This window comes from Cavia porcellus, unplaced genomic scaffold (genome assembly GCF_034190915.1).
Source record: "Cavia porcellus strain 051 isolate PalLab524CR breed Dunkin Hartley unplaced genomic scaffold, mCavPor4.1 scaffold_12, whole genome shotgun sequence".
Taxonomy (NCBI): domain Eukaryota; kingdom Metazoa; phylum Chordata; class Mammalia; order Rodentia; family Caviidae; genus Cavia; species Cavia porcellus.
In genome coordinates, this window is record NW_026947495.1 from 58,939,112 (window position 1) to 58,963,011 (window position 23,900).

Sequence of the window (23,900 nt, forward strand, 5' to 3'; positions counted from 1 at the left end):
CTGCAAGAAAAATGATAACATGCAAATTTAAAGTGGGATTAAAGAAAGACCTGATGTCACACTCTAGAAGTTGAAGTCTATCATTTTTATGTGGGGGAAGAATCAAACAGCAATGTAGCTAAATTGTGGGAAAAACGCTCCACTTCGATAGAATGTACAGTTTACATTTTCACTAAAACATGGCTGGTAACATGTCATAGTAATCACTATTGCATCTAATAGGTAATGAGGCACCACACAGCAATGTATCCTTTACTGTTCCACTGATTGACTTCCTGTAATGAGGGATTTGTAGAAGTATTTGTCCTCATTATGCACTATTTAAGTTCACAGAGTCTTTTTAGGAGAAAGGGATGATGGTAAGCAAAGAACAGATTGAGTCATTATTTTTGAAACATAACCAAGGATCTCACCAACTCCAAACTTAAAACACTAGGCTGATTTTTATATGCACACTAAATCTGATTTTTAAGGTTTTGAGGGTGCTGAAGATTGAATCCATGCCTTATGAATGTCAAGCAGTTTTCCATCACTGACCTCCATCCATAAAGCTAATTTAAATCAAAGAAAGATTTTAAAATTATGCAAAAACTATGCATTTTACTTTGCACTAATGCTAACTCTGACAGAGGGCCTTTCCCTATCATCTTAGAAGACGTGCTTTAATTTTGAGACTATCAGAAGACTAGAAAACAAGTGAAGCTTCAAAAGGTATTGCCAAAGTGACTTCAGAGGCACAAGTCTGCAATCGCAGCACCCGAAAGGCTGAGAAATGAGTTTGAGGCCAGCCTGGGTTATGTAATAAGAGTTCAAGGTCAGTCTGAACTACATAATTAATGTTTCCCTGACATGCTTTATCATTGGCTTCTAGGGAATGAGGGATTTGTAGAAGTGTTTGTTCACATTTTATGAACCATTTATTTATTTATTCCATTTATCATGGAATTATGTGAGACTGTCTCAAAGAAAGCTTTTTTTAGCAATAGGTACCAGTTTCCTCTTGTGAAGTCTTAACATTAAATCATCCCATTTGCCTTAGTCATCCTGGACCTGCCTGGTTACTGCCATGTTAGCTAAAATCTACAGCATTACCAGGCCTGGTGGCACACGCCTGTAACCCAGCACTCAGGAAGCTGAGGCAGGAGGAGTGCTGCAAGTTTGGGCCAGCCTGGGCTATAAAGTGAGTTCAAGGCCAACTCAAACTGCATAGTGAAACCTTATTTCAAGAAAAACAAGATCTACGGCATATGTTTGTGAAAATCTTAGAAGACATGGGTAAGTTGATGCATCTCCTATCCTGGGGCGATGAGCTGATGGCTCATGTGCTGCAGTTGGCTCTTCGTTATCACTGAAAGCTGTAAGAGGCTCACATTGCCATCTATGTTAATTTTTTCCTTCCTTGGTTCATTTGTTCATTCATTCATTCAGTACTGGGGGTTAAACCCAGGGCCTTTGCAATGAGGTATATCCCCAGCCATTTTTACATTTTAGTAAGTTGCTTAGTTGGTCACAAACCTGCAGCCTTCCTGCCCCAGCCTCTCAAGAAAGCAGTTTCATTTCATGACTTGTTTTCCTTCTCTTCTGCATCTTGACACTAACAATTACGCTGCCATTTGAAAAGAACATGGCCAAGCAGTGATGTAGGTCTCTACCACTTATTTAGTCTCATGCTAGATTTAAATATCCATTTATATACTTCAGTGAAATTTTAAATGAGTGGGCATTTTCTTTAATTTAGAACTTTACAGTTGTTTTGACATCTTTTTTTTTTTTCTTTTTCTCTTTTTATCAGTACCGTGGATCAAACTCACGATTGCCTACTTGCAAGGCAGGTGCTTATGCCGCTGAGCTAAATCCTCAGCCCCGAACTTTACAGTTAGTTTATAAAAATAATTCTTTATGATTCAGAAAAATAAAAACTCAAAAAACAAAACTGAAAAACTTGTGGCAGCCCTAAAAGCATTCAATCAGTGCTAACATTTGGGGCCCTATTAGTAATATCAAATTTCTATCTTTGTCTACAGAGAACCAGGTATAACACTTGAGCCACTCCACAGCACGCGGTGTTACTTACACAGGATTAGCCTGGATAATGGTGATTAGATTTAACTTTAACAGCTTGAAACACTTCATACTTTTCTCAAAGTATACTTAAAAGAATTTATTCAGCTGATTATTAAGTTAAGGAGTTAAGTTAGTCAATATCCTAACTCTTGAAAGCATTTTTTGAATGTAATTTTCATAGTCTTTACATTTTTAACTGTCATTGTTTATTATTGTTTTGGCTACATTCTCTACAATTTCAGCAGCATCTTAAAGAGACAATGTGTCTATGTACAATGAAAAAACAAAATGGCTTTCAACATCAGAAATAAGAGCCCCAGTTTAACTGTACAATATTAAGGGGATTCTGTGGTACAGCTTCTGTTTTCTGCAACGTAGACAACTTACATGTAAGTATCAGCATTATGAATGTGACAATAAAGAAAAATTCCTTAGAGGAGTGAAACACAGCATCCTGAAAAATTTTGGTTTCTACCATACAAGGCAGTTAGGAAGTATTCACATTTTATCAAATCTGTACAAACCACAAGAAACTGGTTTACGGGACCGTCATCCCACCTTGATGATAAGAACCTTTCTAGAAATGTAGAATAACCACAAACAATTTATAAATCTAGTATCTATGTGCTCCATAGCCCTAGAACCCAGGAAACTGATTTAAAGAACTCAATATGGCCAACATGGATCATTTTTACATGCCTTGATTGTTAGTGAATGCCCAGTATCTCTTTTTAATATTCCTCTATGATGTACAGTCAACTTGCACCTTCAAAGTCATTTAATTTTTTAGCAAAAGAAGCAATGTCATTTAGCAGCAATTAAAGCGCCTTCAAGAAGACTTAAAAAAAATACACTATCCAATTAGAAAAGCCATATTTTAAAACATTTGTACAAGAATAAGCTGCTGAAACTTAGTAATTGAAATAGGACATCTGTACAACAATTTACAATAGAGCTAGAAGGGAATTTATCATTATCCTGCATAGAACCGGTCTGCATTTGGTTACATGCTCTCATTTTAATGAACAAGGCCTGGTAACAGAAGAAAAATACCTGTTAATGACTCTGATGTGTTGAAAGCACTGGAGATATTACAATTAAGTGAATTCAACTGACTCCAAAACAAGCAATTCTTTCTGTCAAAGATATAAAGTATCTAAGAATAAAAGCTCTCCCTTTAATATAACCAGTGGGTAGGGAAAAAAAATGGACGTGTGATTTCGAGGTACAACTTGGTAAAATCCAGAATAGGCAAATGACAAAGTATAACTCTGCCCAAAGATTCTCACATTCTGTTATTAAAAATACAACGGCCACTGTCATTCAGTTCTTACTTTGGTGTCAGCAGATTAACTGCTGAATGCTGAAGGATGTATCCAGGCACTGTAGTTCTTGTGTTAGAAATATGTCTCATATTTTTTTCCATGTGTTTTTAAATAATGAAAAACTACCCTTCATATTAGAACTCTCTAGTAACAATCAAATATATTTAAGAATTATAAACGTTATTTACAGTGTTCCCTCAAATAAACAAACAATCCCATTTTTCTTCTATTGTAACATGGTATTCCTGTCTCTGTGCAACAGGCAGCCGTCCTTCACTGCTCAAGGTGAAGTGAGAAGTGTACATTTAGTCACTGTCCATGATCCACTCTCATACAAATGACAATATGAAGAATTTCAATTCACAAACAGTCCTTAACCACATCCTGTGTAAAAAAGAAAACAATAAACACTCAAATGCTCTCAAAACTCAAGTGTGCATCTGGAAGCAATTCAAAGGTATCATGCCAATCCTGGAGGAGTCAGTAAGTGATTATGCTTGAAGAGGGGGGTGTCGGAGATACTGTCAGCCCAGCCATATGTAAGTTTCCTGAAGAATTTGATCTTCTCATGTGTGGGAGAAGGTATGGATCGTTTGCCAGCTGGTGCACATCAAATCGATCTTCTTTTCGGTATGCCAAACAGCGTCTTATAAAGGCCTTTTATAAAAAAGAAAAGAAAGTCAGCAATTAAAATGATCTTTGTTTCTTTAAAATCAATCCACAGGACCCTACAGAAGGACGGACTCATTCAGGACTATCAATGGAATTCATTTTATTGAAAACTGAATACCTAAAAAATTTTAGCAGTAAGATTCTCACTGTAAATTCAACTCTATTCACAGCCCCTAGTGTCAGATTATTGTCTGTTACCACTGCTTTCTTTGGAACTGACTGAAAGCTGCGCTGCTGCTCACAAAATTCCTAAGGTTCCTCTCTCTCTCTCTCTTTTTGCTAAACAATACTCTCACACTCATCTAATTTTTGCTATCAGTTCAATCTGGCCAAATGGCAAATCTGGCAATGGTCATTTTCAGCCACAATATTCTCCCTATGAGGATACAGAGCTCTACAGGTAAAGATAATACTAAAGTGACACTTCTATTTCAGCTTTTATTTCCTTGACTAATTCTAAAATTACCATTATAATTTTCAAAAATTAAATAACAGAATATAAGTACTATCCTTTTTACTTTCTATTCTTCCAGTATAGCATATAAAAAGTCTTAATGGAAGTATATTTTTAGAAATGCACACCAACTCAAGTATCAGCACAATGTGACTATGTCTATATAACTGGCAACCAAATCAAGAAAAAGAACATTCTTCAAGCCTCAAAAGCTTTCTCATGCCCCTTCCGTTCCAGGCCCTGGCTGTGTGCAAATGAACCAGAGCACCATCTACCATGACTTCTAACAATATAGCTGAGTTTGGGTTGTTCTGAACTTTGAATAAATAGAGTCATGGGTTATATTCTCCTTTGCCTGGTTTCTTTTATTTAGTATTATATTTGTGAAATTCACTTGAGGGGAATCAAATCAAATCTTCTCAAGAGATAAATGATAACTGTTTCTAACTGATGACACCAGAAATAACTTTAAGCTTATCATGAAATTGGTGCCACATAAAATTTGCAAATTAAAGCATTTTCAGGATAAATACACAAGATAAATACCATTAAACAGACATTTAATCACATTAAAAAGTAACCATTTTGATTATTTTTTCCTTTAAAATTCGTTAAAAACACATTTTTCTTCAAAAATACATCTAGCTGTTCTCACCATTATACTATGGTTAGTTTAATACTATTATGGAAAGTCTGAATGATGCTCTTGTGGGTTAACACTTTTGGTCTTTAACAAATTAAGTTTCAGAGTCCACTTTGAAAATGAGTAAGATAGAAAAAAAAAAGGTGACTGATACAGTGAGAGGCAGAGTTTGAGGCAATGAAAGGCTCAAGCAAGGTGAGGGTTAAGAAGTCTGCAATAAGTAAATGAAGCTAAGATACTCACACCAGCTTATGGGACATACTTGGCTGAAGTGTATTCTATAGCGAGAAGGGTTTAAAAACAATGCCCTTCTCTTAACCTTCCTGGATTCCAGACAGAACCAGAGTGGTAACATGGAACTTTCCAGTGGACCTTGCACTCATTAAGGACAAGAAAGAAAGAAAGGAAGGAAGAAAGGAAGGAAGGAAGGAAGGAAGGAAGGAAGGAAGGAAGGAAGAAAGAAAGAAAGAAAGAAAGAAAGAAAGAAAGAAAGCAAGCAAGCAAGCAAGCAAGCAAGCAAAAAAAAGCAAGCAAGCTTGGTTTAATCGAATTCATTAAATTTCTGTTCTGAGGCAAGACAGAAAGGGAAGAAGACAAAATTTAGAGACTGGTACTGTTTTAAAGGCGTAATGTTTACACTTTATGAAAATAATTCATGTTTTACAGTAATAGCATTACATTATCTTTCTGTCAAAGTCTTCTAACCATCACTGAAATAATTCATAAAGAATGAATAAAAGTTTAAGGAACAAAATGATGGACAGCTTCAATACACAAATGAGTTTACATAATACTCAGTACATCTTCAATTATGAAGGTTTCTATGACCAAAAAAAAATCTATCAGCATTTATCTATCCTACAGAATAATAACAGAAATACAGAAATTATATAGCGCCTCTGTAAGAGTTAAGTCTTTTTTTTTTTTTTGTCTTTTTCCTTTTTATCGGTACCGGGGATCGAACTCACGACTGCATTTGCAAGGCAGGTGCTTATGCTGCTGGGCTAAATCTCCAGCCCACTTTATGGGGTTTAAAAGACTACAAAAAAAAATTACATAGAAATGAGCTATATGAAAGTATGACAAAGCAGGAGTAAAAATACAAATAAGAAGGACCAACAAGATCAATTTTGGAAGCTATCCAGCATCAAAACTGTTTTGCTATTAGAATTACTTTTATTTGCCTCTATTTTATTCCAAACACATACCCATACACAGCTAGATATAGGATGTACATGGCTTACACTGGATTAGCTCCCTAGAGTTAATGAAGGACAGTTCAGAGGTCAAGGAGACAGGTTTTGGTATTTTGCAGAAGTGGACACTTCTGAGCCATGGCTCTGCTACCTATAGAATGGTAGGATTCTTTACAGGTATGTTTTTTTGCTATGGCTGCCTGGTTTTCCACTTACAAAACTAAGGATCTTTGAAAGATAATGTACATAACTTAATAAATTGAAGGTATTAAAATTTTTTGGTGGTACTGCCAGTTGAACCAAGACACTCTGCACTGAGCTGCATTCCCAGCCCTTTTATTACTTAAAAAAAAAATTTTTTTTTTGAGACTGATTTTCACTAAGTTGATAAACTACCCAGGCTGGGCTCAAATTTTTGATCCTCATTTCTCAGCCTCCCATTCCCATGTTATTTTTATTTTTATTTATTTATTTATTTTTATTGGTACCAGGGATCAAACTCACAACGGTGCGCTTGCAAAGCGGGTGCTTATGCTGCTGAGGTAAATCCCTAGCCCCCTATTTTTATTTTTATATACTTAAATATCTCACTATTAGCATAAGCTGATTAAATAAGACATAAAGGTAATGATGAGCCCAGATCTTGTGGTTTTTCCCTAGTTTTCAAATTAAGCAGATGTGCAAAAGAATTAGAAGCACCTGGGTACTTACATGATGAAACTTATCACAACTGCAGGCCAGAACAACTCTTTTCCTGAGCAAATCACCAGCCCCTGCTGGTCAAACACCCTGCAGTGGTACCTCCTGTCAGTGTAAGTACTTACCATATTATCAGCACAACTGAAAGTTACTGCACAAAACTTATTTAGGTGAATTTAATACCTTGGCTTCACTGCTTACAACTGGTTTAACAGGGAACTGGACTTCTGTGGCTTTTAATATTGTATTTTCTTGAAGAATGTCTTGTTGAGATTGATTGTGACCAAATGGCTTAAAAAAAATAAAATGTTGAGAAATTTATCTCAGAAAATATTTCAAATACATATCATCAGTGAACCACCCCCTCAAATAATTGTTTTAAAATCTTGTCCTCAATTATTTGAAATATATTCTCACAGAACTGATTAAAACTGAAAGCAAGATGTCTAATCAACTCTCATGAAACACTGTAAAAAGAAGACAATAATCTTGCAAACATAAGCAATTAAAATAAAAGACCTCTAACTTGGAGCCAGAAATCCAGGTTTGGTGTTAACATGCTGTGACTTCTAGACAAATCCCTTATTCTCCCTTCCTACAGTGCTGCAGGAATGGGATGAGACATGTACCAGATAATATCTATGGTAACCTGTATTTATTATTTCAATATAGAAAGAGACTTGGAAAGAATTAAGACTCAGTTTGATGTATTTTTTTCAGGAGTCCAGGGGGAAACCATGCCCAGGGTGAGCTGTGTGTATAGCAGTGGGATGGCAGTATACATCAGACAAAGCAGACATTAGAGAATAAAAAATGTTTTGATTCCTATGTTCCTAATGGCAGAAAATATTAGCACTGCCAACAGTTGGGAGTGGGAGGGAGAAGAAAGCCAAGTAAACTGCTATGACAAGTCTGACTCTGATTCATGGAAATTTTAAGAAGAAATCAAGAGGGTTGGCTTTACTTAGAAGGAGCTAAACTGATACGAAGTAGTGAAAATTTGCATTTAAGAGGCCAAATGCAACTTAATTTATCTCTATATAGCTGTAACTTACCTTTCTACCATAAAGACATTGAAAAAAGATGACCCCAACTGACCACACGTCAACTTTGTTGGAAATCTTTGGTGGCTCTTTTCCAACTACAAAACATTCAGGAGGTAAATACCTATATAGGGGAAATAAAAAAAAGAAAAGGATATTACACATTAACAATCTTTAATTTAAAACCTAAAACATTCAATGTCATAGAACACTCAATTTTATCACATATAAACCTTAAAACTTTCATCATTTAATGCCAGAGCAAAACACAACTTTGTGATAAAGTATAGTGTAATATTTGTATCTATATATACATAGTTACAGAAACAAAAATCATCATTGGAGATCACAATATTATAAATTGAATATTTAAGAGTAGAAGAAATCCTTTCAACTCTCTTAAATTGTTTGAACTATACATAGTTCTTGAAAAATAGTGAGCTTAAATAAAAACAAAAATCTCAGTAAAACCTACTGCCACAAATCCCCTCAAAATACTTCCCCTCACTTAGGGAGGGAACACATTCTATCGCTCTTGCTGCTTCCTGAAGCAGTTCTGGAAGTTCCTTTTCATATCTTTATCTGCACTGTTGTGGCTGCCTTGATGTCCTGCATGGATTCACAACACTTACCTTTCATAGACATGGTCAAGTTGGTTTTGGGAAAGAGCCAGAAACCCCATGGTGCCAACTCCAATGAAGAAAGTGAATGAAGACACATGGTAACAGTGATGGCACATCTTTTAGAGCTTCAATGCCACAAAGAGCCTGCTGCGTATGTGTGCTCCAGGTTCACCACCAACATACTATCATGTTTTTATGGCACTCAACAGCACCACTAACCGTATTTTTGATCACAGCTCATAAAGAGATTCACAAAAGGGGACTTCTAGAATTGCTTCACAAAGTGGCAAGAACAATGAAGTGTGTTCAAAATCAGGGGGAGCTGTATTGTGAGAGGGTCAAGAGCAATGAGTCTTTTTTATGCCAATAATTTTTTTAATGTAAACATTCACCATTCTGGTCACCCTGGTAAATCACATAGTTCTCATTTCAATTCCTGTAAAGAACTTAGGGACAAGACAGTCCGCATGACTCTTGTTCATACCGGAAGACACATCCTAATCTGGCAACATCATAAACTTCCAACTCTGCCCTCACTGTGCTTTTCTCCCTTCCTCAAGTTCCAGGTGGCCCGGCTTCTTTACTCTGCTCTCCTCTTTCCCGTGTGCTTTCCAGCCTCTGTGTCCTCCCTAACTGGCCACCCAGTGTTACTTGGGGAATGCCTCTTCTCTGTCAAGTCCAGGCAGGCTGCCCCAAGCCTGTGCTGCTTTCCTCAGCCAGAGCTTGCTGCCTCCCCCCACCAGGGAAGGGACAGTGTGGTACCTTTGTGATGGCACTAATTTTTACACCAAGACTGTGAGTAGTGCAAGGAATTCTTCTTCATTGTGTAGCAGTGTCTGAAATACACCAAGTATTTAAAAATGCTATCTTTTAAGATTTATTGCTATTTATAAATTCATATTTTTGATAATGAAGGATAAAAATAAATTTTTCATCTCTTTATTAGTAAAAAAAGATTCATCAGGGATGTAAGCATCTTACATGCCCAAAATTTAGATGAACTAAAAATCATAAAAAGGAATAATGCAGCTAAGAGGGAATCTACTTTTTAAAAATTCAGTTTGATATTTACTATGTTAAAATCATTGCAGTTTTATCAAGATGCTGAATAATCTCTTAAAGACAAAGGACTTCTATAAAGTAGAACTTCCAAAGATGACTCACTAGTGGCAGAAAACCTTTTCTAGCCCCCAAATCAAGTAAAAGGCTAGATTTGCTTTAGCAATGAAAGTGCTTGTTGTTTGAGTGTCTGTGCATTAATGGAAACAAGCATGGCTCTTGAATGTTACCCACACAGTCAGAATAGACAGCAGATATTTGGGGGAAAGTACCCACCAGGATTTAGTGAGGAACTGCACTAGACACTGGGAAAAGGAGAAAAGACAAAAGTGATTTTTTTCATTCTATGTAATAGTGATATAATTTTTAGTATCTGGAGATGTCAGGTAACTTATAAAAGCATTATATATGTACTCTAAAAATACAGGTAGGCCACCACAATTTCCAAATATAGAGCTAACTAACTAGAAGGACTATAGAAATTAATCATTTTTGGGGAGCATTGTTTTTCTGGGAAATATACTCCATGTTTCTGTGTAGAAATTCCCTGATAATCTCTCTTTTTGTATAGTCCCTAAAACAAGCAACCACCTGTAAGAGGGAAACTTTCTTGAGCTGTCCTGAACCAGTTGAGCCAGAGTGAAAGGGAAACAAAATAATGAGAATGTCTCACAGAAGAGAAATGATTTCATATTCAGAACACGGGTTTCAAGCTGTCTCCGTGGAGTTCAGGGTTCTACCAAGGATCTGTGTTTTTTAAGCAGTATTCTAAGAGTTTACTACAAAAGCATAAGCCTTGTTGATAAGAGAAAAAATCTGAAGACTACCGAGTAAGACTATTAGGGGCTTACAAGTTTGAATGATAATTTTCTTCAAATATGAAATTTTAAAAACTAGACATTGTTATTTTAATTATATTGTATTACTATGTAATTTAACAAGCTGCATCTTGAACTTCAAGTAGTTTTAAAAGTACACATAATATGACTAATTCTTCTCTGTGAAAAGTAAAACCTACATAGATCTGTGACACCTTGTGGAACAAGTAATTACTGGCCTGGTTCTGTTTGTACTCACAATCCTGTGTAATGAAGTTGAGCGTAGTTCTCTTCCCATTACAATTTCATTCCTTTACCTAACTTATTTTGAGAAATATTTTGAAATTTTATAGTAAACAAAACAAAACAAATTTCATGGTGTATGTTCTTTACTTTGGTGAATTTGACAAAAAGTTTGAAAATTCACAGTGACAGTTTTTGTAAACACCTAGATAATGGTATTTTGAGGAGGTGACATGGGCCAGGTGTGGCTGCTCACACCTGTTATCCTAGCAGGAGGCTGAGGGAAGAGACTTCTGCAAGTCTGAGGCCAGCCCAGGATACGAGGTAAGTCCCAGGCCAGCCTGAACGGCATAGTGAAACTCTGTCTCAAAAAGACCAAAAATAGAGATAGATTTATGCTTATGAATTGGTTCTATTTAGATGTACACATATGAAGTCTTTTTTTTTTTTTTTTTTTTTTTTTTGGTACCAGGGATCAAGCTCATGACCTCACACTGGCCAGACAAGCGCTTGTGCTACTGAGCTATATCCCTGACCCCATATGAAGTCTTTAAAAGGGACATTGGTCAAATGCAAGACCGAGAATACAACAAATCTATATCATAGCTGTAATGAATAAGACATCCATCTCTCACAAAAATTTAAAGCATGAAACCTCTACAGAAAAGATTTGATGTTTATAGTTTTTAGTTAGAACAGTTAAGGAACTAAATTTATATGACAAGTCATTCTCTCTCTAGTTTGCTGATATTTGGGGTTAAGAATAGTAAAGAAAACTAACCACATTATTCTTTCTCCCTGCCCAGAGGCTATTATCAATATTTTCAGCACAGTAATATCAAAGACTACCTGAAAATAAAACTAAGTTTCATAAAAGCACTGGGGCTAATGTAGATAATTTTGATATTTATAGTAATACATTTACCAGTAAGTGCCCGCTCCTTGAGAGGTTAGATCCATTCCATCTACACCATAGCTATCATCATCCATAATTTTGGATAGACCAAAATCCGTGATTTTGATTTCTCCACATGCTGTCCCATCTACCAGAAGGATGTTGCCTAAGAATAAAATACAAGATTATTTTTATGATACATATACAAAAAATGTTAATGTCTTAAATTAACTTTTTAAAAGTTTATATACATATTAAATGTGACAATAAAAACATTTTTAATTCTACTAGTGTTCCACTGAAGTTTTACAAATAAAATCAATGAGCACGTTTACAGACAACTTAGTATGACTTTATAAAACTACACTGCTTAGAGCTTAAAAATTAGACATGTTTCATTAATTACCTGGTTTAAGATCATAATGTATAATAGGAGGTTTGATTTCATTGAGATATCTTAGTGCATTTACAATTTGCATTACAATAGACCTAGCTTCTTTCTCTGACATTAATTTGTGTTGCTTCAGATAGAAATCCAAGTCATTGCCTTCACAGTATTCTAACACTGTACAAAACCTATAATAGGAAAAGAGAAAAATAATTAGACACAACTATTATCTAGTAATTAGAATTACAATGGAGAAACAGAGAACAGTTATATCATCATCAAAGGACAGTGAAAGCAAAAGCAAACAAATCTTTTCTTAAAAGTTAAATCATTATATTCACTTACGTATCTGTATCCAAGGAAAAATAGTCATACAGTTTAACTATTCTAGGGTGATCCAGTTCTTTGTGTATTCTATATTCTCTGCAGGCATGTCTATGGGAAGAGAGTATATTAATTTTCCAAGATGATTAAAAAATTATATTTACAAAAACCATAAAGTACAATATTTACTTGTGGTAGTTTTCTTTTTTCTCATCTCTCCAGCTTTTATTAAGCTGATGGATCTTCACAGCAGCATATCTTTGTTCATACAGGTCAAAAGCCTAGGATTCAAAACAATGAGAATAAGAATAAGCACTATAACCTTTAGCAACATCTCCACTGACAGCATACAGTTCAATGAGATATTTTCTATTAGGAGTGAGCTACAAGCTAGGTGCAGTGACACATGTCTGTGATTCACCTTACTTTGAAGGACAAAGCGGGAAGATCACAAGTTGAGAGCCAACCTGGGCAACTAATGAGACCCCATCTTGAAATTAAAAAAGGGCTGGGTATGCAGTTCAGGGGTAGAACACCCCAAGGTTCAATCCCCAGTACTGAAAACAATAAATACACAAAATAAATAAGATACAAATTTCATTTGTGATAAATCAAAGAAAATCTCAGTTTGAATTTTCACATTCAAGATTTATTAGTGCCAATATACTGAATCAGGATAAAACTATAAGACTATAATTATTTTTAATATAGACTTGCTTCTGTATTCTGGCAGGAGAAGTAAGCTGCCAGAAAAAAAAGATGGCTACAATGCTTTTTTGTGGCTTGGATAAAACAAATCTCATCAACCTTTTGTTAGCAATCTCCTTACTTTTTTTCATTTTTTTTGAGAATTAACAAGTTCCTAGCAATACTCCAACTATTGAAAAAAAATCTATACTGACTGTAAAATTGTCCAATATATTCAAAAGTAATGAACTCATGTACACACCATGCAGTTTCTCGCTTGTTTGGTAATGGGAATTGAACTCAGCTTGCTAGGCAGGTGCTCTGCCACTGAGCTTTATCCCCAGTCCCCACCAAATAGTTTCAAAAACACTGCCCTTAGTATTTCATCTGTTATTAAAAATCATCATTTGTGTGGCTTCGCACATTCTAGGCAAATGGTGTACCATTCACCTACATTACCAGCTCTCTCGTGCTTTTCTTTTTTTCCTCCTGGAACATTTTAACAACAAATCCCAGAGAACACATCATTTTATCCACAAATTCTCCAGTATTTATCAATAAGAGGTAACATTATCAAACCTAACCATCAGTATTTCTTAATATCATTTAATACCCAATCTGTCTTCAATTTTCTAATCAATTTAACCTAAAAATATGTAGTAAAGGAATAATAGTAAATGATTATTTCATTACAAAAGTAGAAAAGCATGAGATCAGACACAATATAGGAATGCAATAGTTGAGACTGTTCTCTTCGGAATCAGATAAACTTCCTAGCTGACTGACTGTGCTAACACTCTCTGCGTCTGAGTCTTATTTATAAAGTTAGAGCTGTCGAAAGAACTTAAACATAGATTTTCAAGTGCAAGGACAGTGTTTTGACTCTAAGAGATAGACAATGTAAATCACGATAATCCTTTGTTTTATAATTACAATGAGGACGTAATATCAACAAATAAAAGACAAGTAATTCTTGTCTACATACATACTTAATATTAATTCTTCACACTAATGCCCTTATTAGTGTGAACAGAATAAAATTTACATTACCTTATATACTTCACTAAAGCCACCTCTTCCAAGCAGATGAAGTAGTAAGTATCTTTCATTTAATGTTGGGTGATCTTTGAACCTTAAAAGTAGGGGAGAAAATCCACTCAGGCACTTGAAAAGGCACATAAGAAAGTTCCTTCTACATTAAAGTTCCGTTCTCTATTTTTAAAAATTTTTTGAGCCAAGGTCTCGCTATATAGTCCAAGGTAGTCTTGAACTCACTGTTATAGCCCAGGCTGGCCTTCAACTTGTCCTGATCTTTCTGCCTCAGCCTCCGGAGTGGTGGGTCACCATGTCTGGTTATAAAGTTTCATTCTCTTATTCTACTTGTACCTATTTCTTCTTCAGTAACTTTACTGTTACTGAAAAAGTACAGTTAATTTCAAATTCCACTCAATTCTTTTTTTCATTCTCTACTAGTCTACCTGCATGAAAATTACTTATCTTAAGGATTTGGTGCTCATAATTACTTAATTTTTATAGCTGAATAATGATCAATTACTGTATTCTTATAAAGATTTATACACTAGGCTGATATAAATCCTTTATCTACTTATTCTTCAAAAAAAATACACTTTTATATTAAGCATTATGACCAGGCACAATATATAGTAATGATATACAGTATCATTATATTACAATATTGTAATATAATATTGGTTACAATAATTATATTCATAAATAGGTCTTTGTCCATGGTTAAATTTTATTCTTTTTTTTAAAAATTGTTTTGAGGTGGGGTCTTACTATGCAGTTCAGGCTGGCCTTGAGCTCACTTTGTAGCCCAGGCTGGTCTCGAACTCGCAATGATCCTCCTGCCTCAGCCTCTCGAGTGTTGGGATTACAGGTGTGAGCCACCATGCCCAGCTTAAATTTTATACTTTAGATTTCTATAAAATAAAATTTTAACTATCAATGTTAAAAGTAAGACTTTTTCAAAACTTGTAAAAAAAGAAAAAAAATCACAGTATTACTACTCTTACTATTTAATATTTAATTACCTGGTACATAGTAAACACTTAGGTGTGTCAACTCATTTAGTTATCAATGAACCCTATAAAGCAGGCCTTGCTACTTGTCTACTTTACAGATGAGGGTACTGCTACACTGAAAGGGTAAATAACTTGCTTAAGATTAATACCTAATGCATCACAGCACTTTGCAGAAAAATGTACTTCCAAAGTGTGCACTTTTGAAATTAAAAAAAAAAAGCTCAAAAATTTTTAAGAGTATTTTTATAATCTGAAATACAAATACAATGAAATTTATTATTTTATTTAAAAAGTGACTGCATGTCTGATAAGATTTTCCTGAAAAAAATTATCTCTAAAAATTCACTTTAATTAATCTGTCATATCTACAAAGTCTGAATCTAGCTTTCCAATGAGTTAATTTTAAATGTCTTATCTCATCTGTCTCAGTAGAAATTTTATCCTGATAGAACTTAGAACTTAGTTTTCATAATTATATTATTTCCTTCACATACTGGGATGATCTATATATTTATGGATTATAAGTATATAAATGATCACAAATAGGCACTTCCATAAGCAAAATATTCATATTTCACAAGAGAAACTGGCTACTTCTGGTTATGATGCTATTTAGTCATGAAGCTTTTTTCTTTAATTTTTTTTTTTTTTGTCTTTTTCATTTTTATTGGTACCGGGGATGGAACTCACGACCGCCTGCTTGCAAGGCAGGTGCTTATGCCGTTGAGCTAAATCCCCAGCCAAGAATAATTAAAGAAATTATTCTTTAATTTTTGTTGCCATTTATTTTATGCTGAATTTATTCTGTGTGGTTAGTTTTTGTTTCTTTGGCTTCTGATACTTTCTTTTTCACAATCTATTTTCCTGGTTTAGGAATAACTGGTTCCTTTTCAGCGAAGATCATCTCAGCATGGCAGAAGGAGCTCATATACGGATAAATGTGAGCATGACTTGGTTAAGTACAGGTGCATACTGAGTGCTATGTTTACCTCAACTGTTAAAAGATTCCCGCTGAGATTCTCTATCTAAACCCATAAATTCAGCATTCTTCTCTGCAGTTTAAAGCATGTGCAACACAAATTCACTGTTTTGAACTATCAACCCTGTATTTAGTCCCCAGTGCTTAGTCTGGGCACATCTACCAACTCTACCACTTTAACACCAGAACAGCACACATTACTTCTTTAAAGTAACACCCTTCAGGTACTAGGTGGCTTTTCTGATATGCATATGCATACCTTTGCTGGCCTGGGCTGTTTCACAGTGTTCTTTTAATTTTTATTTCTATTTTCTTCATGAAGCTCCCATTTTCTTTGATTCCTCTAAAACATTCTACTTATTCTAATAATGAAGGATTAAGAGCAAAGACTAATTTAGAGCTGTTTTCCATTTCTTGCAAAATTCTTGCATAATGCTGGATGCATAGCTTACAGGAGTATCTTTCATTGAAAAATTTTTTCTCTACTACTACAACATTAACTTTGGTATTCAATCAAACACATTTATTAAGTACCTATCATATTCTAGGCACTGATCTAGGCATTGAAGACGAAACAACAAAACTAAGCCTCTGTTCTTGTCTAATGGAAGGAGACAGATAATAAATAACTTGAAAATACATTTGTAATTCCAGATATAGCTGTGATAAAATACTATGAAAAAAATAAAGCAAGATGGTATGATGTGAAAAGACTTAACTGTTATCTTAGATAGGGGTTTTAGGACAGTTCCTCTAATGAACATTTGGAGTGAAATAAAAAGTGAAGCCAAAAAGTAAGCCACTCAAGATAATTAGAAGAACATTTCAGGTTGAGAAACTGGCAATCACAACAGCCCTGAGCTTAGAAAATGCGCTTAACATGTCTGAGAATATGCTTGACACATCTGAGGAGACCAATGTGTCTATGCACCATGGAATAGTAAGCTGGTCCAGGATAAATGGCAGCAGGGCTTCCAAGCCATGGGAAAGACTCTGGATTTTTTCTAAGTATGATGAGATGAGGCACGAGGACTTCTATCATGCACAACAATAAAATACAAATAATGACTTACTGCGAATTATCTTCATTGTTTATTCTTTTGAGTTCCCGTATGTGAAGATTTCTGACTCTTTCCAATCGTTCAAGTTCTGCCTGGATTTCTGCCTCTTCCTGAAAATGAAGAGAAGGGACTATAACAAGCTCAATTTATTTGTGATATAAAAAAGATATTTTTACCCATGCATCAGTTTTTTACAGTGATGGGAAGAATAGTGCATTATAAAGTTCCACTGAATTAAAAAAGACCAAAGTGTTCTTTTCAATGCCTGAAAGATAGAGACAAGGCAAAAGCCTATTTCAAGAAACCATTCTCCATATAAAAATCTGTACCTAATGAGATGCTGGGTTTTATTCTGTACTACAAGAAATCTATTTTTATGCCTACACTAAAGTAACTGCAAGGTACTCTGATGCTGACTTATAACACAAAATGAGATGTGATTTTTAAATTCTAGTTCATCTAAATTTTAACTTAAGAGGGAAGAATATATGAGCATAAAACAATAAAATGACGATATTTTCTAATAATTAAAGAGGAAGAAAGAAGACAGAAATGAGTATTCTTAGACCTTACAATATTTGGAATATAAATACAATCACATATAACCTGACCACTCACTATGGATAAAAACTCCTATAATTCTAAACAGACATTAAAATAAAAAAGTTATTAATTGCTGTGGTGAATCTTCAGTTATCAGAGCAGAGGTATGCAAGACCTAAAGGAATGTACTGAAATATTATTTAATTTCTTTTTTTTTTTTTGGTATCAGGGATTCAACTCACAACCTCACACTTGTCAGGTAGACGCTTATATTTTTTTAATAAACATATTTTTTCATTCTCGAAATAGGCAATTTTTGGAAAAAATTTAAACTAATCACCAAAACAAGTATCACTCACGTCTCACTCTCTTAACACACACCTTTGTTAATAAAAATTTGAGTATTACTAAAAGATGAACATAAATATGCCAGACGTTGGAGGAAATTTCTAAAAATACTCAATTAAAAATACTTTTTAGTAACAATTTGTGGAATAAATAATACAGATTACCTTGACCTAATATGTATCTATTACAATTATAAATCTAGACCACATGGGATACAGGTTAATAAAAAAAAAAATTTTTTTTTTTTTTTGGTACCAGGGATCAAACTCATGAACTTGCGTTTGCCAGGCAAGCACTTACAGCACTGAGCTAAATCCCTGGGCACCAGGTTAATAAACATTTTATCTAAATATTTCTCTATTTTAGTAGCTTCTTTGCTTTCTTTTATTGACTTATCTTTTGAGAATAAAAAAATCTCATCTAAAAGTATAATTCTGAAATATATTGAAAGTATAATCATTTCATTCAAATACAAAGAGAGGTATAAAATCTATTAGACCAATACATAAGACTTGAGTTGAGAAGAGTATTTTAAGTATTTCTAAAACTGATCTTTGCAGATTATTTATGTTCCACTTAACTTTTAAAATTATTTTAGAATGAAATTCAACACTTTTTTGCAAAGATACTTAATGAAGATTAGGCATTAGATGACAAAGAGATAATTTCAAGATAAATTTAAATAATGAGAATTTTTTCTAGAATTTGAGAAAAATTTCTAAAACAGATATACTACACAGATTTAAATAAAATACCCTCATTTAATATGCTTCAGTCACAAGTATTTGTCTAGAATGAACAAAATGCTAAGGTGACATTCCAGGAGACTCAATACGCATTATGAATTATGAAGTTTTTGAACAATAAATCAACACACTTAGCTGTTTTAATTTAGTGACATAAGACAGTATAAGAAATTGCCCATATAGGTATATCCAGGTGTATAGAAAAATTTTAATTCATTTATACCACAGAATTTAGAAAGCAGAATCTTGTTCTCTTCACAAACAAATATTTGGTAGGCTGGTGAAATTTCAAGTATTCAAATGAAATTATGTTAAGGCTATTAGAATACCAGATGAGATGTTGGTTGTAGCTTTCACTTGAAGTTGTATCATAGGGATTCTATTTCAATTTTGACTTTATATAAGTTAAATTTTACTGACTCATAAATATGTAGGATTCAACTAGATTATTAATGCAGACAATAACATTTGTTGTATAATCTTCATGATGTTTAGTAAATGATGGACCCAATATCACAAAATAAAGCATGACACGTATGTCCCATAAAATAAAGCATGTCGCATTTACTTATGTCCCATAAGATCTTAAAAATAAAAACACAGATAAGCATCATTCATTTTAAATTGTTAAGATTACTGAGGGAAGGGGCTGGGGATTTAGCTCAGTGGCATAAGTACCTGCTTTGCAAGCAGGCAGTCGTGAGTTCAATCCCTGGTACCGATAAAGACAAAAAAAAAAAAAAAAAAAAAAAAGATTACTGGGGAAAAATGTCAGAAGAACTAGAGGGAAATACTAGATTCTAGGTATTGAGGAAAAATTTGTCAAAGGAAGCAACTATAACTGATTCTTATATGCAGATAGAAACAAATCCACCACAGTGAGATATGTTTACATGTTCTTATCTTGTTACTTAGTTTTGTGTGATGTCTTAGACCTTAAAACAAAGTGGTGTGCTTGCTTTGGCAGCACATATACTAAAATTGGAACGATACGGAGAACGATACATCCTTGCCCCTGCGCAAGGATGACATGGAAATTCGTGATCGTTCCATATTTTTGTATAATGTTCAGTATGTATTCAATGCGTGTGAAGATGGGGACAACTATTTGGAAGAAAAGTAGAGACAATAAACAGACAGTGAAGATCTCCAGTGGACTTGCTTTGAAATCCATGCTTCTTAAAATTGTTTCCTTAAGATTTGTTTTGTTCTGTTTTGTTATGTTTAATCTTACCCTCTTTAAGATATGGGCAATTCTTTTGAAGACAGTAAGAGGCATTATAGTAGCCATTGTTGATCACCTTGTATTTTATATCATATACTATGTCTATTCTTGTTTTAACTGACTCCATTTTGTTTTGTCACATTTGGTTTTATTCTATTCAAACAAAGTAATAAGAATTGTAGGAATAATAAAACCTAAAATGTGTAATTGTTATTATAAAAAAAGAGAGGAAAAGAAAGTGCTCTAAAGGATGTAATTGCATGTATGTTTAAGTGTGTAAGACAGATAACCATACTAAGTTTTTGTTGGATCACTGAACAGAAGTGTTTGCAGTCTCACTGTTAAAATGTCTACTTAGTATGCTTTAATTTTGTAACTTGAACAGCGACTTCTAAGATGACAATATGTAATCTATCAACTAGTGATTTGGTTTTTTTTGAAATTCTGTATTACTTCTACCCTTTTTTGTTTTGTTTTTTTCTCTTTAAATAAAATTCTTTAAAAAAACAAACAAAGTGACATGCTTTTGTGGGAAAAATAATTCTGCAACTCTAAGAAATTTCTCTCAAATTCCACTGGAAGGAAGGAAGGAAGGAAGAAAGAAGGAAAGAACGAAAGAACGAAAGAACGAAGGAAGTACAGACTGTTATGGATTAAATACTTGTGTTCCTCCTGAATTTCATACAGAAGCTGTATTCTCCTAGTATGATAGTATCTGGAGATGCACTGGGAGAAGTAGCTAGCATTAGATTAGACCACTATGAGTAGAAGATAATGCTCAATGAAGGAGGCAGTACCACCACCATCACAATTTCCCTGGGAACAAGGTCATATGTAATCCAGGAAGAGAACCCTCAGCAAAAACTAAACCATTCCAGCCCTTAAACTGAGACTTTTAAGACTCCAAAACTACGGTATGAGAAAATAAATTTCTATTTAGTCACTCAGCGTGGTACTTTGTTATGGTTTGCTGAGAAGCCTAACAGACCCACATCTCTTTAAGCAAATGCTCTGGGCAATACTATTTAGTACCTCTTCTCAGAGGCAGGGGAATGGCCCAGTTTTGGTCTGGCTCTGTTATGAGGACATAACAGGCTCAAAAGGAGTAGCCTCAATTTCTCTTTGGTACAGATCATTTCCTAAGGTCCATCCTTAGGTTACACTCTTTTTCACTGACTGACATTAGCCTGTAGGGGATACTCAGAGTTCATCTTTTTCAGAAGCTTCAAGAGAAGTGAGGAAAACCTGTGATCACAATTACTACAGAATAAATCTTCAAATTCATGGCAAAACTACATCACATTAGCAGAATAAAACAGATAACCCGTCAGCTAAACTGCATGTAGTAAATATATTAAATATCAATCCTGCATTCATTCACTAGCTAAGCAGTTAAAGCAGAGAAAACCTAGAAGAAACAAAGATACAAATAACATCTGGAAATAAATTTGCTTCTGCAGGCAATTATAATATAGAAGGGATATGAGTTAAAAATGATTGAATTAAAAAGAGGTAGGTCTAGTAATCAAATACCAAATAAATGTCTCTTTTCTGCTTAAAAGGATACAACAGACAACTTAATAGTATACAATATAGCAGTTTTAAAAGTATTTTAAAATAAGCTCTGGGGGCTGGGGATTTAACGGGGCTGGGGATTTAGCTCAGCGGCATAAGCGCCTGCCTTGCAAGCAGGCAGTCGTGAGTTCAATCCCTGGTACCAATAAAAACGAAAAAGACCAAAAAAAAAAAAAAAAAAAGCTCTGATGTTCTGAATTAAGTTATATAAAAAACTAAGTCATATACATACAAAACAGGTCTAGTATTAAAACTCCTGGGTCAATTTGGAGTGGGCACTACCCATGGTTGCAGTTTTTCTTAAAGAGTGAAGTGTATAGGGACTGAAGCTATAAAGCTTAGTTATAAAATGGATTTCACATGTAAATCAATATACATTCCAAATTTAAAACACAGCTGTCTGAAGTTATTCCGCAAATCTAAATGTATATCACATGCCACTTCCCATACAAAAAAACTCAATTTGTAAAAACTGATTTTTTATATTTGTTTTTTTGAGACAGGGTCTCACTATGTTGTCCAGGCTGGTCTCCAAATCTGAGTGATCCTCCTGCCTCAGCCTGCCAAGTGCTTGGATTATAGGCATGTGCCACCACACCCAGCTAAAAATAACTTTTTATAAAGCTAAAATAGTAAGGTTTGTTTGTCTGTTTTTTGTTTGTGGGGCTGGAGTGGGGACCTGCATGCTAAGCAAGTTCTGTCACTGAGCTAGACTCCCAGCCCAGGATGTACTCTGATACAACATTCTTGGCTTAACTATAATCTAGAAGAATTCATGAACAAAAAAATTTCTGTAGGTGGAAGCTATGTATAGTACACAGATTAGCACAGTCTGTTCAACAGCACCAAAACATTACATGGTGCTCAGAAAACCCAGAAAGAGATTTCTGAAAGTTTAATGCTAAATTCATTTAAGTAATAGAAAAAATGAGTCCCTTAGAAGTTAACAAGTCTACATTCTCAAAGAACAAACAAACCAACCAAAAAACCACCAAAACCTTTCATAAACTGTACTATTTATAATGTCATTTAAAAAGTTTATCACCAAGAAAAGTAAAAGGTAAAATTTAGAAAAGGCACTATTAAAAACTAAAAGAAGTGTATAAAGGAGGAAACAATTTACTTCATATTAATCCCTACATGTTACTAGATTGTAATCTTTTCCTAACCTGAAATATGGACATAGAAAATATGAACCAATGGAAAAATGAATCAACCAACAATCACCACCAAAAGATACCTACACAAAGCAGTCCTGAATTTACCTCCATTGTTAAGACTGTTCTATAATCATATTTTTGCTTTGGTATGATTGTGTAAATTGAAGACAGGGATAGTAGTAGAAGACACAAAACTTACAAAAGTATTCAGTGTTTTCTTTCCAAACTATGTAAGTGTTCTGACACTCCCCAACCTAAATACCAAACTGTCATTATTGATGGGAACTGTGGACTCTTCCTCAGATATACTTCAGTAGCTAAGAAAACTATCCTAAAACCTTTACTGTTAATGCACACTTCACTTCTTTTTAAGAGAAGGGAGTAATGGTTTATTCTCTTTTCAAGAGCATTAATATATACACTGAAACTCTTTAGAGTTCTAGGGAACCCAGGCGTCATGCAGGCTAGAATGCTCCACCACTAAGCCATAGTGCTAGACATTTTTATTTTTGAGGCAGGGACCTGCCAAGTTGTCCATGCTTGCTTTAAGCTTTAGGTCTTTTTGCCTCAGCCTCCTGAGTAGGTAAGATTACATTTTGTTTTTGGCTTTTCTTTTGGTACTAGGGATTAACCTATAATCTTCTCACTGAATTACATCCCTGGCCCTTTTTCCAGTTTTGTTTTGAGACAGATCTCACTAAGACACTAAAATGCACAGATTGGACTTGAAGTTGTGATCCTCCTGCCTCAGTCTACCAGAGTGCTGGGACTGCATGTGTGCATCATCATGCCCACCTACACCGAAGTAATTTAAACTGAGAATGACTGTTAAAATATGTAGGCTTTCAGTCCATTTTATTTAAACAAAGAAAAATCTAACTTCCTCAGCAGACAATAAATCTAAGAGTTGTAATGAATGGCAAATTTTAAACATTCAATGTACTTCCTTATTTTCTGAAAGAGAGTCTTGCTATCATAGTCCAGGCTGGCTCTGAATTTACCACATAGCTCATTGCTAGCTTAGAAGTTGGCAATCCATCTGCCTTAGCCTCCCAAGTGCTGGGTTAATTGTCATGTGCCACCAC

General features: G+C 34.5%; 1 protein-coding gene and 1 non-coding gene across 7 annotated transcripts in view; one reads left to right on the forward strand and one right to left on the reverse strand.

The window, feature by feature from the left end:
• Nucleotides 1-2,247: 2,247 nt before the first annotated feature.
• Nucleotides 2,248-23,900, reverse strand: part of Tlk1 (tousled like kinase 1) — a 137,374-nt gene continuing 115,721 nt past the window's right edge. For all 6 annotated transcript variants that reach the window (XM_063259263.1, XM_063259265.1, XM_063259262.1 and 3 more), the window contains 9 exons: nucleotides 17,231-17,328; nucleotides 14,184-14,265; nucleotides 12,636-12,727; nucleotides 12,468-12,557; nucleotides 12,141-12,310; nucleotides 11,765-11,900; nucleotides 8,109-8,220; nucleotides 7,237-7,344; nucleotides 2,248-4,046 (listed from right to left, as the gene is read on the reverse strand). In XM_063259263.1, the coding sequence (XP_063115333.1) occupies nucleotides 3,870-4,046; nucleotides 7,237-7,344; nucleotides 8,109-8,220; nucleotides 11,765-11,900; nucleotides 12,141-12,310; nucleotides 12,468-12,557; nucleotides 12,636-12,727; nucleotides 14,184-14,265; nucleotides 17,231-17,328 (1,065 nt within the window). In that variant the 3' untranslated portion in view covers nucleotides 2,248-3,869. The remainder of the gene's footprint in view (nucleotides 4,047-7,236; nucleotides 7,345-8,108; nucleotides 8,221-11,764; nucleotides 11,901-12,140; nucleotides 12,311-12,467; nucleotides 12,558-12,635; nucleotides 12,728-14,183; nucleotides 14,266-17,230; nucleotides 17,329-23,900) is intronic.
• Nucleotides 19,807-19,914, forward strand: LOC111754227 (U6 spliceosomal RNA). Its single transcript, XR_002788932.1, has one exon. It is a non-coding gene; the product is annotated as a U6 spliceosomal RNA (small nuclear RNA).